At 37.9% G+C, this 21,134-nt stretch overlaps 1 protein-coding gene across 1 annotated transcript; it reads right to left on the bottom strand.

Annotated features, from left to right (window-relative positions):
- Nucleotides 1–9,927: 9,927 nt before the first annotated feature.
- Nucleotides 9,928–19,244, bottom strand: LOC100185877. Its single transcript, XM_002124024.2, has 17 exons — nt 18,903–19,244; nt 18,143–18,527; nt 17,723–17,835; nt 17,244–17,438; nt 16,830–16,941; nt 16,564–16,619; nt 16,335–16,493; nt 16,169–16,274; nt 15,991–16,109; nt 14,211–14,357; nt 13,213–13,319; nt 13,018–13,066; nt 12,733–12,867; nt 12,186–12,356; nt 11,599–11,786; nt 11,046–11,318; nt 9,928–10,741 (listed from the first exon to the last, which is right to left on the bottom strand). The coding sequence occupies exons 1-17, from the start codon at nt 19,074–19,076 to the stop codon at nt 10,603–10,605; spliced, it is 2,628 nt and encodes an 875-aa protein (XP_002124060.2). The 5' UTR covers nt 19,077–19,244; the 3' UTR covers nt 9,928–10,602.
- Between the last annotated feature and the right edge of the window lie 1,890 nt (nt 19,245–21,134).

Here is a 21,134-nt window from a genome sequence, read left to right as displayed (position 1 = left end):
AGTTAGTAATTGTACGGTTAAAGCTTCGCGGTGGTATTTAATGGATGTTAACTTTTAATATTGCTTGTTTAGCGAGTAATACTGGGATTTACGAGTCTACATATTCTACATTATAACAGTTTGGTTCGGAGAAATTTCCGCTTCGTAATATGCATGTTTGCATTGTCATGCGCTCTTAAAATGTGGCATTTACCCAACGAGGTTTAAGTATGTTCTACCCCCTGCCCATTCTTCATTCATAAGGTTATATTAAGGTATGAATTTATAGCAAAGATCGCATCCCACGTACGTCATTACAAACGAGCACGTCGTAAATATTGTATGAATAACAATATTTTCCCTTATATATTACAAAGTAGGGTGGCGGGAGATAGGACACATTTTTTATTTTCCCCTTCTATCTGGTAGTAAACAAATAACATTCAACAAATTAAAAATCCGTATTCTCACGAGTCTACCGTGGTGCATGATGGATACCGGTAGCAGATAATTTCCCATATTTCCCAATCTGTTCTTATTAATTAACAACGCCCTGTTAGAGTCGTAAAAACATTATTATATAATTATATAAATATTCTTAAGTATTCTATCAGTAAGACGTTTTTGTACAGACGAAACTATATGTATATTATCGTCAGATAGCAAAATTTCAATCGCCATTTTAATGCACAGTCATTATAATATTCGGGCAAAGTGGTAAAATGTAAACAGATGGGTTAAAAGCATCAACTTTCCTGAAGAAAATTTAAACCAAAAATATTGTACTATGGGGTAAGGTGGGACACCTTTAGCACATAATATCCAAATATCCTGACCGAGTTTTAAACAATCAACAACGGTCTTTGAGAGTCGTAAGGATGTAGTTATTTAATTCTTTGAATGTTTTTTGTTTGCTACCAAATAGGACGCGAGAAAATAGAATGAAAAGGCGACCCATCTTTTCTCACCCTACTATTACTGCTCAGTTAAAACGCAATACTGACGCGTTCGCAGTCCGAGCAGCCAGTTTATACCGGTATAAACTGGATAATAATGGCGGACGGTGTGTCTGATTGCACAAGGATTTGCAAACACTGTCGTTGACGTTGCGTCTTTGAATTCTGACGAAGGCAAATAGTTCTGTTACGTAATAGGCATTATTCTGAAAACGTTATCTCGTGTTTGCAAACGAACGACGAACAATCGATTTCTCGTATTAACAAACAAAAAGATTTCTGTAATGATTTGACAATTATGAGCTAGTTGTGTTTTACGTTAGTGTAAAACACACTTAAAGGACTATATTAATAGGGTGATGGCGATTGTTCTGTGTAATACGACAACTTTTCTAGAAACCCCTTTTCAGAAAAGTGCTTTTTCCGCAAAGGCTATGCACTAAATATACAGACAATAGAAAGTTTTCTTGGTTGGGCTAGGTATACACCAATAACTTGACATTTAAATTATGATAACTAATAATTTAAGATTTCAATTAAAAGGATGCGGTAGATAGAGAGTTATACACGCAGCCGAGCATGTCGGTATTTCTACACCATATCCTTAAATACGTATTGTGGCGTATTCAGCCTTTAATTTTTGAATCTCAGACTGGTTTAATCTGCGCTTAAAATGTAAGCCGATTATTGCAAAGGAGGGAAAATGGGTCACTGGAAGTTCATATACCAGCCTGCCCTTGCACGTAAAAAGAATGGCGATTTTACACGGGTGTCAATCAGCAAGTTAACTAATCAGATACATTACCGTCTGCAATGACAGACTGTATTTTTTTACAGATTATCCTTTTGTGACGTAGCTGGACCTTTCGTTTGACTTGGTAGTAAAAAATGGTGGCCGTTTAAAATGTCTACCTATCTATAAGCCATGGATTTACAATTTAAAGTTAAAAAACTTGTAATTCAATGTTGCACACGGAGATATCTCTATTAGGTCGTGTGTTGCGCAAGAATATGACTGGTAAATCGTCATAAATTTTAATTTCGAACAGATGCTTGTCTTAACTATTTCGGATTTAATTACCAGAAAAGATTAAATCCAAGTGTCATTTTATCTCAGTTTTACTGCTTCGTGTAATTAGCGCGATTAGGATGCGTTTTATGTCCGTTTTACGATTTCGAAAAACGCTACAATTAGCTGTCTAAGTAGGTCGATGCGTATGTACATAAACCTAATTTGTAAGGCAATAGCAAAGGTCTAGACCACGGTATAGATTTATAGCGACTGTGCCTGGCAATTCCGACACGTAACGGTCATAAATTTAAGTCATTGCCCCTGCCACAGAAGGCCATGTAATAAAATTAAGGCGCGTTAGAGCTTGTAAATCACGTCGACGGTATTGATTTTAGCCAAAGAAGAATGTAATATTTGCTGCATAAGAATATATTGTATTTTGTATATATAGTTGCGACGTACCGTTACTATGGTTGAATGTAGCATTTGCATAGTGTCTGCTGGTATGCACATTATACAAAAGCAACGCAAACATAAATTCAGCTGTGCATATGTATTAAAACGACTTACGTGCGTATTGTAGCTGTAAAAGCAAACATATTGAGCTCGAATACAAACCATCCTCCTACCGCACTATTGGGCAAGATATAAAACAAGCGATTGCGGTGGCTCGGTATTTTATAGCCAAATCAAACGCATAGTTCAGCTTTTCATGCGATCCTTTGCCGTTCCGGTATTTGCTGACCAAAGTTTTACTTGTTAGTCGCATCGGTTAGAGTAATACGCTTTCTTAGAGACACAAAAAAACTTTCGCGCATGATTGACACGTTAAAACGCTCCAAATGTCCAGCTTGTTCACGGCTTTGTTCATTCGAAAGCACCGCGCAGAAAAATTTAACCGGCTTTGTAATAAAACACCCCTGGCCCAGACCCAGTAAGTGGGGGCCCCTTTTCCGGGTATTCCTAAAGCGCCGGGGGATAATTCGCAGCGTAAGGTCACGCCTAATGAGACCTGTGCGACGAGTAACGAGCCTGTACTGCACCTAACAAAACAAAACTAAATTAAACGTTTAACCGCCGTAAAGCGTTGCTGGGAATTATCATACGCAAAATTGCTACCGCTCAAACTACATATAGCTCAACAAACACTGCGCTAAATAACTAAATAAACTCAAATCCTATCCGATTTTAAAGTTTAAATTCTCTGGCACAAAGCTCTGTAACATCAAATTCTATAGCCAAGAACAAGGGTCACATGTTCGGAATATTTCGGATTCCGAAGCCGTCACCCGACCTACACGTATTGACTTCTTGCCAAAAATGTAACATAAACCAAAGCAGTTTTACTAATTAACCAATCCGTTCTGATTGGCTACTGCTGCGCTAAAACCAGCGCCTCGATTAAATGAATTCAATAACTGCCGGTTTATAATTGACGACTGGGTTTAAATTTGTTGTTTTTTCAGCAAATTACTCAAGGAATTTCGCCTGGATTAGTTGTGGTATAAGGACTTAAGTTTTTTGCCAGTATTTCTCATTTTTCATTCGGTGCGTGTCAATACACAATACTGGGCTCAAAAACGAATGGGTCTCTTTTGACAGTTATGCGCCAGCGGTTTCGCATGTGATTTTTCTTAAGCCAGAACAATTTTTGCAAGATTTTTATCTCTTTTTTTAACCAGAACACTTTCGCAAATCTTCTCAATGCAAAAAATAGCGCTAAATACTATTACCCATCATGAATATCTGTTTATAGACATGACCTAAAATGCCCATACATATATAAAGTAGGCCATGATATATGAACAGTTTATTAACAAACTGCAAATTTCAAAAATTTCTTTTAAAAAAACGTTTTTTGTTTATGTATATTATTTAAAACTGTAATGTGTTTTAATCTCGTAAGCACGTCGTCTCGTAATTTACAACTGTAGGCATTTTACAGCTATTTAAAAGGAAACATTACCGTGTACGCACATTGTGGTTTGTAACATCACATGTTTTCCTAATATTTAACGCTCGTAACTGAATTAGTTGACAAAATGACGTCATATTAATATGCTTACAGCGTTTGGTCTTTGCCAGAGAACACTCACTGTAGGAATTCGCAATAAATCGTAGATAGATTTACAGCCAGGTGCTTTATTAAAACTGGCCTACTTCAAACGGGTAGACAAGGCCAAAATGAATCACGTGTGAAGGCTGTCCAAGTCTGAAACGTTTTAACCACAGCGCTATCTGCCGTTGTTATTTAACACCCAGCTTCCTTTGCGAACGAGGTGTAGTTACACTTTAGATGTGTTCGTAATAACGTGACCTATAGAATTTGGTACCGAAAAAGCGAATTGGAAATGATGTCATTTTGTGGTTAATGTTATGCGAGTTGGCTAAGGTTTTCAGTTACGGTCGTTTTGAAACTTCAATTTTTTTTAAATATGAATTGTACTTTTGTTGTTTGTAACCTTTCGGTAGTTTTTACTATTGGTATATGCTGTGCAGTCATGATATTATTGTTTACATTTTTCTTGTTGAATCTATACCACTTTACCGCCACCGTTCTGTAGCAGAGGGGTAGCTTGAACCAGCGTTTCGTGGTAAAATATCGCACTTCGTACGAGGTATCCTGTTTAGCCAGCTTCGTATCGCATGTCCACTTGAAATTAACTTGCCATGCGATATCGCAGCAAAAGCTGGATTTGTTTTCTCCTTGCTCGGAGCTCTGTCTACCCACCCGATCGACCTTTGTGGTACCTATCGCTCATATAGAAGACCCCAGTTTGAATTTCCAATAGGAAAAGTGCAAAAGTTCGTATTGCGTATCCGCGGTGAAAACAGCAGCAGAGTACCGACGGTTGCAAGAAAGCCCGGAAACCCGAGTGTAAACCAAAAAAGCGCTCGGCTGTAATGATTATTCTGCACGGTGTTCGTAAGTTTGTTCTACGCTTTGGAGGATATGGTTCAAAAGAAATGTATTGCGAAGTTAAAGCAGGAAACCGTTAGGCAAACCAGAGTTGCCACCATCTGTCATTACATCTTTTAACACACACCTAGTATGTGTGTTGCAATTGCTTGCAACGGAAACTGCGTGAATGTATAACACAACAACAACACCGAATGGGTGACTCGAATGTTATGTTATATAAGAAAGTGCGAGACAGTAAATGGTAAATTCATTTCGCGGTCACACCTCGCTCGAAAGAAGTCGAAAACTGGCGGACGGATCTGTAGGATCGGTATGCGAACGCAAATAATCAAATGATTTCCCGTTTTGAACACAAAACACCGTGACGGGTTAAGAGAGCTTTTTAAATTTGAATGGATGACATCACCAAGTTTAAGTTCAACTTGCCACGAAAAAAATTACCAGTTAATGCGCTGTCTATCAGTAACTACTATACCCGATATATATAGATACACGAGAGCTTCACCAAAGACCAAAAGCAGGAATAAGCAAACAAACCCGATAAGCAATTAACCCTGCCCGTGACACGGTACCGCGTTTGCAGTGGCGAAAGAGAACAAAAGAATTATAACGGAGACCTCTTTGGATGCCCCTTGCATGATAGAGTTTCTCGGCAAATATTTCCGTTCCGCAAAATTCTATCCATTGCACGCGGATATTGCTTCTCTGTGTCTGCTGTATATATGCGGTAACCACAACACATTTTACTTTGTTGAGCAACACGTATATACAATCAAGGCTTAAGACCTCATTACTTGCCTTTGTCATTATGTAGACCGTGCAGTTTTATGAGTTAACCCCCAAACGCAGCGAATAGAAAAGTAAGCAATACAACTGGCGTTACTAATCAATCAAAATGAAACTTGACTCTTCCGTAACGACCAAGGCGATCTCTTCATAGCCGAGTTCTACCGACCATGAGCATATATTTCGAAGAATATCCTGTTGTCCGTATTACAGCATCAACCTATTATGGTAACGTCCCCATACCAGGAAAATTAAACTCTCCCTCAGCTGTTCAATCACAACCATAAAGTTTTCTATAATGAGTTACCGCGGTTAGAAGGTGATCACCTTAGGGAATTTTCTGTTTTGCAATAAACACCCCGTTAATACATGTTTACTAGGAGTGCATATATCGCTAGTAGAGAAGTCCAACGCTGCTTGTTTGGAGCTGCAGTGTCAGAATTCTGCAAATAATTTCATAAGCTGTTGACGGCGCAGCTTTTGAAGGGCTTTTAGTCGGGAGCGCTTTGCAGCATTTCTTGCCCCATCTTACACCAACCACAGCGAACCCCTGGAATTACACTTTGGCGTTTCATGATGCACTAACACAATTGATCGTTTGTGTGGATAATTCAGCACAGTTTACGTACTGTCCCGTGTCAAGGCATTGGCGACCTTTTGCGGCAAACGAATTGAGTGTCGAGCATTATAACTGTTACGACTCGCTGCTAGACAGCAGAAGCTGATGCGACAATACAAACTTAACTTGTGTTTCCGTGACGACGTGACAGCAATTGTGTTTCGTTTCGCTACTTTGGTAAGGATTGTCTTGGTTTGCAGATGCTTGACCAAAACAATGTTATGAGTTACTAATTACCCCGTAGTGGTATTGCTGGAATGGCATTAGGACGGTTTAAAACAACTTTCCGTGTATCTTAACAGTTCAGGCAGGATGTCACCTCCAAATCTACAGTGACAGGCGTTAGGTTAATACGGTCCGGTATGCGTGGACTTCGAAACGAACTGAAAAAGTAACCATCGGCGGGCAGGGATAACGTAAGGTTCGTATTTTCTTTTGGGTTGAGTAGCAAAGGCCGATAAGGCACGGGGGTTAATTTAAGGATTACCCTTTCTCGGACACGCTTTCGCCCGTGCCACTGCTAGGTGGCCGGTTCCCTTGTCACGAGATGGCTTCTTATTAAACGCACGGAAAACGTTTGTATTTTGAAACGCCTGGCCGAGAAATATCCCGGCTCGGCCCGGCACGCTCAGGTTGCGTGACGCTATAGGTCTTGAAATCGCTTCTGACGTTGATTATTCCGAAAATTTGTTTGATATGACCAGCTTAAAACTGACATTTTCGTAAATGATCCAGAAAATATTCAGTCTCAGCTTCGTACCGTAACACTGTAGACACCATCACCTTGTCTATAAGGTGGGTCACACTGTTTATTTGTATTGCACATTCAATGCTTTGAAGATCTAAATTTGAATCCAGGTATTTACGACTAATAGCTCCGCCTTCATAGGTCATGCGTTTGAACTGTTTTAAGTTTTGCCCGCCCTGTCATGCTGACTGCTAAGGATTTTGAGTTATTTACAGTTCAAGATGATGCTGGGAAATGATGGGACATGTTTTCATTCTTTCTCCCGTCCCTTTTGTTAGTAAACAAAAAACATTCAAAAAATTATAAAACCGTATCCTCACAACTTCCATAGATTGTTAATTGTTTAAAACCAGATCCGGATATTTTGGTATTGTGTGCTCATATATAAGTGTCCGTCTTTCCCCCATTCTACTAAAACCGCAACCACGTTACTCTAAAAAAGCATTTTAAAACAAGTTTAGGAAATATGGTATTATGTGCTAACGGTACAAACCACCCTAAATTCCTTTACATTTGCCATATTTAAAATCAATGCGTAACGCATATAAAATTAGCCGACGCAAATATAATATGTTTTATGGGTTACAATTTCAGACCAAAACTATGTATTGTTACCAGTTTTTGTCAAAGCTTTATGTTTTACTGATATAAAAGATGTGGTGTATAAAAAAGCTTGGAGAAAGGCGTTTCAATACCGGTGGTTTATTCATATTTAATTTAACGTCCCATACCCGCTAACTAATTGGCAAATTTGTTCATTATTTGTTGACCTATGTTGTAAGCTGTAGCACGATTAGCTGTCTTCAAGCAGCTGTAAGCCGATCGAAGTGAGAAAGATCTAAACATTACATCGGTCAGCGTCGGTCAAGCGCTGTGGGTGGTGGTGGATAGAGCGTTGTCGTTCTACTTTCAGTCTTGTTTACTGCATTTCATACATACTTAATGCCACATTAACGTTCGTGGAACGCCTTTACGTCATTGGCTTTTATTTGTCACGGAAATTTTCACCTCAAAATGCGAAAAATAGATTTAAATAGGAAACTAGTTAATTAACCTCGTGTATACTAACGTATAAGAACGACTGTTGTGAAGACTGCCTTGTGTTGTGTGTTTAGATTGCGGTAACCGACGGTGTCAAAACTGAATTAATCACCATTCTTCACAAACATGTTTTTAAGTGTTAAAAAATATTATTCCATATCTCCTTGAACTCCTTTATATTGTACCGTGTTTAAACTAAAACAGAATCTTCTTAATAAAGTTCCTTTAGCACGGGATTTTAAAGAACATTAAATATAGTAGGATGGGAGAAGATGGAACACCTTTAGCACAAAATATCCAAATATTCTTGTGGTGTTTTGAACAACGCTCTATTAGAATCGCGGGCTGAATAATTTTGTAAATATTCTTTGTTTACTAGCAAATAGGACGAGAAAAGAAAATGAAATGATCCATCTTATGCCACCATACTATATGCAACTTTGTGAGTGCTTTTTTGATCAGTTTATGTTTCCAGTGCGTTTTACTATTCTGTTTCTCTTCTAATGTTATTATATTATTTTACCGAACACGGCACATATGGTTGAAAAAAGGTTAAGGTACCACGGTAACCAAACATATTACAAAACCGAACATCAAAATTGATATTTCAACACATTATATCTCTCTATTGAACCCACGTATCTATAAGTGGCGCGAATTTCTAACTCCACAGCGTCACCTAACGACCGTTTTACCGCGTCTTCACGGGCAGTTGAACGACAACTAGTTCCAAAACTTACTATCTCAAAACTGCGGCATCTAATAGCTGTTCGCCAATACAGTATCTTTTCCAGGTACTGCATTGACGCATTCGATGAAAAAATAAGTGACTTTCTTCACGTATACTTAGAAAAGTAACCAAAAGAGCAACTCATTTTTCGCTATGATTAAAATCGCTTAGAAATCTCCACACAGTATGTTTAGATAGTAAACATGCTAAGACACCCCTGACCTTATCTACGTCATAGCATGGTGATAAGTACCAATCACCTACAACGTAAATTCAATTAGACCAACCCGCAGAAAACACTCGTAAAAATGGAAAACACAGGCGTCGTTCAGTGCGTTCTAAGCCATGGAACAAAACAAATAGCAAAAAACAGCTTTTAGAAAATGCAAAAAACAAAGACGTTTTTATAAATTTTCTATAATACCATTTATACGCAACTAACAAACGTCTGATACAGTTATATTTAACAATGTTTAAAACAAAAGCATATTTACCTGTAGTTCAATCTACTGCAGATCCTTCAGATATTATAGTTAAATCCTTTGTACATACGTCCAGTTGGGTGTTTCATTGTTAGGTATATCCATACTAAATGATTTATACAGAACTGGCAACTGTTTTTTTTTATTCCAGCATTTACTGTCGACTAACTGATTTCTACAGACGTTGGATTTCTACTGCAAATGTATTCCTGTATTTAAGTTTTTTTGGACAAAATAATCTTCGCAACGTAATTCTCATTAGGTTTATAACGAGTTAAGGACGTATAAAGTAAACACAACATGCCAGTGGTAGACTAATTGCTTGTCAGTGTGGTCAATAACTGCCTTGATAACTCGGTATACGATAAACAAGTAAGATAAGAATATAGCAGAGGCTTGTTGTGCACGAAAGTGTCTCGAATACTCACCAAGTTATTTGTTATTAAGGTGTTGTGAATGTTGTAACACCTGTATTTGGTGGCATAGTTCTGCTGGGTAAGACGGGACATCGTTAGCACATAATATCCAAATATTCTGTGTTTTAAACAATTAACAACGGTCTAAATTCGTGTAAGGATACGGTTTTAGAATTCTTTGAGTCTTACCTCTTTACTACCAAATGGGACGAGAAAATAGAATGAAAAAGGTGTCCTGTCTCCCCCACCCTACTATATACAAAAGCATGCTGCACTTAACGGTTGCCGAGGTCTAGTCAATGAAGTCAAAAGGTTGGACTTAAAACCGAAAAACAAGCAGAGACTTATTTGGTTCTTACGGTGTACTGTAGTCAACAATATAGTGTTGAGAAATTGCGTCGGAATTTGTAAAACCGCTTACTTACAGCTAATTATTGACGAGAAACACTCGCTGGAGTTAACAGACCTTGAACCTTTGTATTTTGCATTCGACATATTTACTACATGTTGTTATTTAAGACTATAAGACCTGCTTAGTGATCAGCTGTTACCATATAAAGGTACAAATAGCCTTTAGAGTGCAATTGCATTTACTTATTTTGTATGAAGTTTAATACTGCATGTATATGTTGGAAGGCGGACAGGTACAAAAATATGAAAACATTTAAAGACCAGCTCAAAACAAAGCGAAATAAAACAAATTGTGCACAACTACATGACCGATATTGCCTGAAAAAAATAACAACTTAAAAAATTGTATAAAATGGTGTATAAATTGAATATCTTTGAACGTGTTCTACAGAACGTCCATTTTTAAATCTTTAGCGCCATCGCTGAAGAAAGTAAAAAAATCTTTAGGTTAAAGTAAAAAAATCTTTAGGTTTACAAATTTAAACGATACAGTTACTCGCTATTTTCGAATATAAAGCAGCAGGCGTTTTGTAAGTGGTTCAAGTTTACATTCCTTTAGTTTTTGTTCGATGTTGTAAAAGTCTGCATCTTCTAGATGGTTGTTGGTTTGTATGATTTCGTCAACTGGGATTCCTTCTCTGTAATTTTGAAAGAAATGATTAAGAAATTCGCTAAAGTGTTTTCTTTCCGGTCTCATCTCAAACATAGTGACCAATGGGTTAAAACAAATACCGTTTAGTGTCCTATCCAAGGACCCTTAAGCACACACTGGTATAGCAGCGTCAAGTCTCGAACCAATACCTTCCAGGCTAGAGCTAGGCGCGAAATCCAGTATAATCGCCAGACATTTTTACGGTACACAGTGTGCGACACAGCCTGCTTACGGTATCTCAAGTATAGGCCGCCTGTGCAGGTATTATTTGAACCTAATATATTACTCACATTTGTTTTTCTCTGCAGATTATCCTGTTAGCAAGCGCACACAAACAAACGAAGGTCTCCGAATCGATGGACAACGCTTTTTGCCAAGTTTTTAACTTTTCCTGTCCCGGTTCAGCTCTTTGCGGAAGAACGAAAGAATTTCGATCCCAGTATTCTGGCTTGGACGACAACGGGTCTGCACCCATAAGGAACAAAACTCTTTGCATTATTGGATGAGCCAGCTCGACGAACAATCTTTCCATAGCATTGGTGAGTTCTTTGTAAGTGATTTTTCTGTGTAATGTGGTCGCGTGTGTCATTTTGCTCTTACTTAATGGTCCGTTATGGCTAAATTGTCAGCCATACTTTAAAAATGTCCAAAAAATAACCAAGATTACATATACGCGTTAATTCGTAAACGAGGGTATTTATAAAAATAAACACCAATGTTCTTTATAGAGTATCACGCGAGAATAAAGACGTTCCTTCATTTATATTTTTATAATACTTTATGTTAAAGTTTTATGTACAGGTTCTATACCGGCTAAAATATTCACGTTAAAACTTTATTTACCCGTCTCTATCTCTGTCGTTTTGCATGAAGACATTTCGGTAGAAAGCTCGCCAAGTGCCGCTTACAATACAGTATTTGGATAAATACTGGACTGGTGTAAGACCTTCTAACATTCTAGCGTCGATTGGGAACGAAAATCTTGTGTCGAATCGACTGGTAGTTTCGCCAAATCCGCCGCCTTTGGACTTCTAGTAACAAATAATCCTTAAAAATGGCTACCTTCAGTACCGTTTTTTTGAAAAGACGTTGTTTGTTTTGCGGCACTTCTTGGGCGACAAGGTAAATAGTAAACGAATATGTTTGTGTTAAAGAAACAATGTGGGCGTATATCTCCTTAGCCAAGACACTTTAACGGCAATTGCTTCAACCCAGTGGTTACATGTGGGTTGTTTAAATTGTCAGCCACACATAAAAACACACCCACTAAGTTACATACGTGGTAACTTAAAGCTGGCACGAGGTGTATGAAACGTAACAAACGTGCTATAACGACTGCCGTTTTCCTGCCAAGCAAACATTTACCAAGTTACGTTCATTCATTAAATTCAAAATATCCCGTAAAACAATAGCATGGCATGTCCTTTTACCTGTAATAACTCCTCGCAATGAAACGTATGTGTCGATAAGCTAGCAACTGTATGGTTGGCGGTGTTTGCTTTTAGCGGAAACTTAAGATTGTCAGCAGCCAGAATAAGTTCGGCTCCAGGTGTCAAGGCATCGCTTTTCAACAGTGCTTGGCGCAACCAAACGTAAATGTCCTGTTCAAAACAAAATATAGTAGGACGGGAGGAGAAAAGACACCTTTAGCACATAAGATCCAAATATCCTGATCGTGTTTTATACAACTAACAACGTTCTATGGGAGTGATGAGGTTACGGATTTATTTTACCATATGGGACGTTAACATAGAATTAAAAGGTGTCCCATCTTTTCTAACCCTACTATTATTGCTTAATAATATTTTGTGCTATAATGGTTAACATGTTGTAGGGTGGGGTAAGATGAGATCTGTTGTCATTTGGTAGGAAACAAGAAACTTTTAAAGAATTATATAACCGTAACCTCATGACTCTAAAATGAGTTGTTAATTATTAAAACACAATCCGGAAACATGGGACATATAAATGAGTCACCTGAAGAGTTTTGTATTCTAGAAAATTCTCTGCGTATTTTTCTTCTTTAAATACGACTGTTACTTTGATTGTCTCCCATTCTGGTTGAATATAAGCCTTTACTTTGGCCGTAGGTTTAGGAGCTGCTGGCTTCTCCTGCAAAAGTACTTTCAACATTTAAAACAATCAATATTGTAATATTATCATTATAAATTCCAATCAAAGCAAGAACCAGAAGTGATTTTATTTTTGTGGCAATAACTAATAAATCAGTTTTGTAAAAGTATACCAAACAAACCATTGTACCTCTGCTGGTTTTGAAACATCATTTCCAAACGAAATCGCGACGCTTTCCCTGCAATACAACAACAGTGATATTTATGCACATTGAAATAATTTCATAAATCTCGTACAAGCTTACGAGTTACCACTTATGAAATTTTGCAGGTGATTTTACATGCTGGTTCGTGTATTGCAGCAATGTACCATGTGTTGACTTACCTTCTAGTTCTTCTTCGTCCAACAATCTCATCTTCTTCCTCCGTGTGTAGAAGTCTAGGTGGTGGTGGAGGTAATGTCGCTCGTCGTTTCCGTAAGTCGTTGTCCGTCTAATAAAGTACATTTTTAAATTTTAACGTTCAGTACTGTGGGATAAGAGTTGACACCATTAGCACATAATATACATTATATCCCAATCATGTTTTAAATAATTACCAACGATCTATGAACACCATTTCATTTTATTTTCTAGTCCCATTTAGGTAGTAAGTAAACCACAAACAAAACATTATAAAACCGTATCCTCGGGACTCCTATATATAGACCGTTGTTAATTGTTTAAAACACGATCGAGACATTTGGGTATTATGTGCTAAAGGTGCCCCGTCTTACCCCATCATTCTATTATAACTTAGAGACTTTTAGAATAACTGTATTTTAGAACGAAAAATATTCTTTGGCGTCGCCGACAAATAACTGTATTAACATTTTTCAAACTGTAGCAGGTTGTTTGAAATGTAATTAATTACAGACCACATGTGGTGACAACGCGAGTGTTTGAATACGTTGTTTGTACAAAAAAAACTTTACGTGACTTTTTTAATGAGAACATACACTTATGGAATGAACGCATGTTTTAACTGGTGGTTTAAAATCTCCGATTACGAGATTAAGTACGTATACAGAGTATATGTGAAATACATAAACCGTCCGGACGATTTAAAGTTCTATTTAAACAAAAGGCTTACAATATCATTTAGGCGAAATATATATATTTTATTACGATTGGTTAGACTTGACTTTTGTCTGTTACGTTTTCGTAGCACCAGAACCTTACTGTTTTTATTTACACAAGAACCGTTCAACTTTATGAGCTCCAGATCAGGGTCACATTCGCAAAATTTATTACATTCGGACGAAGATTAATTTAAACCTATTTATTATTTTTTTTTTATTAGAACACATTCCTTCACAAAATAAAACTTCTACTTCAAACATACCGTTTTATCGTCTGTTGGTGGTTTAACTTCAGCTGATTGTTGATCCGCAAAAGTCACAGATTTTTTCATGTCGTCTTCTTTCGATGTCTTGTACGTTTTTGGTTGTCTCGAACTTTTTTCTTTCTTTTTATCTTTTGGCTCTTTCGCCTATAAATATGGTTAGTTATAAAACTAACCTTTAGCGCAAGTTTCTGTCATAACTGCTGATAAAGTACAGACCTCTGTTCGGCAAGGCGTCCCCATTATAACCAGCGTGAGCTCGCGTTGGTATTTCAGATCTATCAAACTACCTCGTTCGCTCAAGCTAAAATCAAGGCGCTGATATTTTCTTTATCTTTTCTCACGCTCAGTACACTGAGTTGCGATCTTTTCTCCAAATAAGTTATTGTGAGGTCGTTACATCGCTACCACGTTCCGTGTACATTGTGTTCTGACCGCTTTTATTCACAAAGCAGATATTACTTTATATCGTTACCGGGACTTAAACACTTAAAAACAGACCTAGCCCTTTACGGTTCTAATCTTTAGACTTCATAGAGTTAAATCTCTCCACAATAATAACAATGTTCGACCGCGGACACAATGCCGTCTGTTTGTATATCGTCGTATTCGGCCCAAACCAGTATTATCCAGTATCCTATATCCGCTAACCATTCATACACGGCAGCCCGGCATCAAATTAAGTAGACATGAGTGTATGATATGAAACTGTGAGAAGAATGCCCGTCACACCAGAGCATTTGGGTGCGGTGAGTCAGGTTACCATTCAAGCAGTGTTTAGCGGACATGAATTGGCCGTGTAATTAAAGTAAATAAAACACGTACAAAACCCAGTTCAAATTAAATTAATACAAAATCCCCTTGAATAGGCGACTTATCCATTGTCCGCTTAACATTGTTACCATCTCATGCGTATTAAAACGTATTTTTCAGGGATTGTTTAAGGCGAAGACCTTGGTAAAATTATCGAACCAGCAAAAACTGAATAGATTTGGATTACCACATACTGTTAGGCCTATTGAGCCAAATTTATACAGGCCATTACTTAATCGAATACGCATCAATAGTCAACTATAGGGTTGTTAAATAAATATATAGTATTGTGGGGTAAGATGAGACACATTTAGCACATACTACACAAATATCCTGATTGTGTTTTTAAACAACTAGCAACGGTCTGAAAATCGTATAGGGGTATACGGTTTTATAACATGTCCCATTTTACTCCACCCCACTATATACATACGATTACCATCTGCGTGTTATGTGATGACCTTACCATAGTGAAATACCTAAGGTCGCCTATATATACCGAATCTTTAACTTGATTTGTTGTGTACGATATAATTGACATGAAAAGTTGAATAAAACTAGCAGAACTTGCAAGCATGCAGTTAAGAAGCTACACATGATAAATAATGAATGATTAGATATGAAGGCGTGCATGCGAAACAATGATAATGGATGCGTGCATTTTGTGGAGTGACATACCAATACGGGGCGGTTCAAGCCCCTTTGGGTGCATGCGTTTATTGAGTAAGATTTGGTTGTAAAGCGCTGAAGGTTGTTAGCAAGCGTTGTATTGCTTAGCGTTTTGCAAGCTGGGCCTTTGTTTTGTGGTAAGCGTACCAAAGCTTTACTGGCAGAAGCAGGGCGTAAGCTCTGGCGCTGACTATTTGGCTGCTGGATGCTGCGTGCAGTTTTTGGACGTGCCGGTGTACTGAGCTGCCAGCGTGGCAGTTTTAGCTGAGCTGCTGCGGCTGTTGATTGGTTGAGCTACCGTGAAAACGTTGTCGTTTGTGGGGGTCGGAACCGCCGCCCTTGCCGCCACGCAGTCGGCGCATAATCGGCGCCTGTTTTCCAGCGGCTCATCGAAGCAAAAGTAAAAAATGCTCCGACCTATAAAAATACATAACATGTTAGGATAGTTCTTATGTTTTTAACATTCAATTTCTTACCGGTTAAGTGCTTGTCGTCGCGAACCACCGGCCCTTTTGCGGAGAACAACAGCTCCACCGTGCGACCGCTTTGAAGAGTTTCTTCTTTTGAAGATTTGTTAAAATGCTTAAGAAAAACATTAAATTTTAACTAGCTCTGTACCACGTTTGAACTGTTGTGTAATACCTGGCAGCACACATCTTCAATATATTCAACAGATCTTAGCATAGCAGGACATAAAACCATCTCCTGGCAACCAATTTCGTGATAGCTTAATTTAGGCATTGGCTCGGCAGAACAAATTATTCTCGATGTGTATTTCGTAACGCATTGCACGAGAATCCACTGTCGAGTGTAACAAATATAGTAATTAGGACTTAATAGAGTTGTATAAGAGTTGTAAATGATTTCTTACGTCTCGTTTTCTTCGCGGAACTTCATTATGCTTTGAAAAGCGCGGTGTTGGAAACCCTGTTGTTAAAAAACGGCTAAAACTTCATTTTAACGACTTTATGGATAGTGTTTCAGACTACATGGTTTTATAAAAAAAATAAATCGAAAATTATAGGAAAATATAATAAGAACTGATTCCTGTCTGGTATAAACACGGACAAAGCCATACTGCTTGTTTTACTTCCAAATGAAATTAATAAATACTAAAAAATTTACAGAAACACATACCAGATGAAACGGAAACAGATCGGATCCAAAAAGAATGGGGTGAATTGGAATTTGCCGTAGTCTTACAAGTTGCTTCTGTGTCGCAACCGTAAGTAAACATATCGTTGTTGGCCTGGACAACATTTATAAACCGATCAATTGAGTCAGTAGCCCGCATATTTTTTGTAAAGTTTGGATTTGGGTGTTTTCTATACACCAGACACACGTGGTGTACAGCACATCATGCTAACTGTTAAGTTATAGGTTTATTCTATACATCACACTATACATCAGACATATCAATTGAGTCATAGCAGCGACCAGTATAATTTGGTGGAATTGAACCACTTGTAATCGACAGAGGTCGTTCTAGCATATTTATAAAAGTTTCTTTCTAATAAAATTTGATGCATCCTGGATTCCCAATGTGCGTACCTTAGATTTCAAAATTCCAATATCTGTTCGTCTTGACAGACTTGAGTTCTGCCTGGGCCTAGGAATCGTATTGACGTCTGCTCCGAGATAGAACGTTCGACTTTCGGTCCACAGCGAAGAACATCTTGGCAATTCATTCGCAAGCAAGTTTGGGGAACAGTTTTTAACCATTGCAACGGACGGCCCAGCAGGTATCTTAGAAAAATTATATATAGTGGAGCGGGGGAAGATGGGATACATTTTCATTATATTGTTACGTCCTATTTGATATAGTAAACAAAGAACGATCAAAGAATTTTAAAACCGTATCGTCATGATTCCCATAGACTGTTGTTACTTGTACAAAACACATCTAGGAAATATAGGGTATTATGTGTTAACGGTATCCATCTTACCTAACGGTACTTTAATATATGACAAACATTTCCGGTGTAATCTGTGTAGTTTTAGTTTAATTTTTGAATATTTGGTTTGTTTACCTTTTTCAGGATAACAGATTCTTTTCGGCTCTTCAAGTCAATACGTTTGTTTTCTTCGTCTTTGCAAATATCGCAAGATTTGTGTCGAAAATTGACTCGTACGGATGAGGAATCTTAAATTTATGATGTGTTAAATAAAATAGTAGGGCTACGTTATGCATGCTCTGTCACACCATAAAGTAGGATATATAGTATGGTTGGGTACGATGGAACATTTTCATTATCTTTTCTTGACCAATTCGCTAGTTAACGAAGAATATTTAGAGAATTATGTAACTGTAGCCTCGCGACTCTAATAAATGATTGGTAAAACGAACAGGAAATTTGGGATTCAAGTACTAAAATAACAACACCCTATTTTAACCGACAGTAGTACATTAAAGTTTTAGAAATGTGTTTTTTTAGCATGCATATATATACCTAAGGTATTTAAGCTTGCAGATATCGAGTGCTCTCTCGGGGAAATCGGCGTTGTCGGTCTCGCACTGGGAAGCACAACAGATCCATATGCGTCATGTCGCCAGCAGAAATTTCTTGAAATCTCCAGATTGCTTTTCGACCTGAAGGTAACTTTGGGCGTCTTGTTTTCGTCTTTGTTCATAGAGTCACAAATCGGAAAGTCAGTTTGGGAGGACACGTCTTTAATTTTCCTAACATTTTTTAAGGCCTTTTCGCCGTCCACGTTTGCAGTTTTAAAAGCGGGATCAAGAATAGCGGAATTGCCTCCACCGCCATTACTCACAAATCCGGAAGAGAGAGACGTCCCTGCTCGATCTCGGACTTCAAATGCACCACGCTGCTGCAGCTGTAACGGCAAGGTACGATAGGAGACTGCGTACTGTAATAAATCTATGAATGTCCATGTGTAAATGTGTCGATTGTATGAAACCATGAAATACCCTTTTTTTGTTTTTCCAGGAACATTTACAAAAACGTATCATCTACACATTATAGTACGGTAAGGTAAGTTGGAGCATGTTTTCACTCTCTTTTCCCGTCCCATTTGGTAGTAAACAAAATATTTTTTTGTAAAGAGATAAATAACTGTATACCCCTACGACTAAAACAGCGTTTTCAATTTTTAAAAAGATCTTCAGGAAATATGGGGTTTATTTGTTACGATATCCCATCTTACCCCACAGTGCTATAAAACAAAGTTTCAATTCAATCATTGCAATACCTCAGAAATTCCGTCTTGTTCTGATACGTCATCTTCCCGGTTTTCTTGAACCACTTCCTCACAAAATACGTCATCGTCCAGTTCAAACGCTTGGTCCTGGTCTTGTATTTCAAAAAACCCGTGGTCACTCCCTTGATCAATGCTGACATTTTCTTGCAAAACAGCGGCCGCCATATAACTGTTTTAAGGTAACTAATTTGGTCCAGCAAGATTACCAAAGGTTTTTATGCAGACGTATATATCTTTACATGTTTCAATGAATCAGTTACATACTGCGTATAGTATAAGCTTGAATAAAAAAGATCTAAAGCTACATTTGCAAAAGGTTTTTTTAAATACTTATATTACGAAACATTTTTATATATACAGTTCCTAAATTTTAAATACATTACCATCTAACCAGCGTCTAACTTGACTTAAAAGTTAACATTCAAAACCTTTGCGGATAACTGAAAGAAAAAACAGAACTGTTTCGAGGGCCTAAAACTCTCCGGGTAGACCGATTCAAGTCCAACTCAAACTTAGAAGAGGATCACTTCAAATGTCCTTCGCTGCCACTTATGGGGCACGTGAGCTATTACAGAACCACTGCTTAACTTCCAATAGCTGCGCCACTTCTCTCAAGCAGGCTTATGTGGCTAAATTCGGCTCAAAGCCAACTGTGTAGGTAAAGTCTTCTTTTGTTTTCAATACTGGTGGTACTTCCATAAAGCTTTGTTGGAATTGTCCAATTTACTGTGCTAAAGGCCGCTACTATGGCGGGAGATTTTTTATATGGCCGATTGTTGTGAGTTCAAGCTGTTTGTTTAGAGTCCATAGAAATTAAAACCTATGTAGAAGTTAACTCACTTTTTATCCTCGCGTGGCCGGAAAACGATAGTCGTCATAAGACGGATTATTATTTTTTTTGGGGGGAGGGGCATTTTTTATGTATGGCTGATAATTTGGAAAACCCATTAGTAACAACTGGGTTGGAACAATTGTCGTTAGGTGTCTTGCCCATGGACACATACGTTCGCAATGGTAGCAGCGACGAGCCTTGCCACGGCGCCGGAAAAGTCAATTACAATGCCAACATTACATTTTTGTTTTCTGTATATGTTTACTTTCCAGATTTTGATATCAATTGGTATTTCATGTTATCTAACACAACGCCGGTTTGACCTAACATACTGACCAAATACTATATACTAAACCATAAAACTGTATCATATGTACGAGCTTGCGTTTTAATTATGCACTTAAACCGTTTTAGAAATACAGTTGCGCAGTATTAGGTGGCCTGCATATAGTCTATAGAGACAGAGTTCTGGTTGTTTTACGGTGCTTGTGTAGAGGTCATATTAATCAACCGGTGCTTAACTTTCATTAGAAAGCGGTTTTTAGCAAAGTCTAGGCCTTTTATGTGCAGTTATAGTAGTAACTTACGCATTTGGACTACCCTCTGCGATAAGTTAAGCACCTGTTACAAAGTTATCCATAATAGCTACCTCCATTGTCGATTAGAAAGCTTTAGGACATATTTTAAAAAGTAGAACACAGCAGTTTTAATAAAAGATTTTACTACAGTTTTAATTTTTTATTTTAAATCTAGGTAACATAGTTTTATAAGTTCACCGCTAGAGGCGTATCACTAACCGTGGGAAACGCCGGTAATATTTGATGACGTGGCCTTCGAACTTCCGCGATACAAAGCGCAGTCATCATTTAAAGTTCGTTGAAAAAGTTTCGGGCATATTCGGTTTCCTCGGAAAGTTTGGGCCACGACAGCATTAGGTGAATCTGCCTTTGTTTCTGCTTTTAACGGCATTCAGTCAGTGTAGTCGTGGCAGTGGCATCGTTTGGTTGTGCACTTGTTTGGACCAGGTTTGGACGTTTAGACAGTTAAATTTTTTGCGATAACGTTTCTGTTGGCTATTGTTTTGCAATAGACCTTGTCCTGTTAATTGTTTTTAGAATACCTAATTATATGGAACGTGTATTATGCTGCGTGCATAAGTAAAATTACAAACCGGTATAATCTATACCAGACGTTCCGGATCATTACGTATTTCACACTTTTTAAGGCTAAACATATTTCTAGCATGAAATGTTGGCTTGCTGTAGCAGCGGGCTATTACGGGTTAACAGTTAACACTGATATAAAATTTATCTGTTAGTATGTTTTAAAGTTTACGTTTGTGTGTTATGCTGTTTGGCATGTTTATCTTGTATTTTGATTTATAGGTAGTG

The sequence above is a fragment of the Ciona intestinalis genome, chromosome 1, assembly GCF_000224145.3.
Source record: "Ciona intestinalis chromosome 1, KH, whole genome shotgun sequence".
Lineage (NCBI taxonomy): Eukaryota > Metazoa > Chordata > Ascidiacea > Phlebobranchia > Cionidae > Ciona > Ciona intestinalis.
Note: the sequence above shows the minus strand (reverse complement) of the source record. Positions and strands in the feature narration are given on the sequence as shown.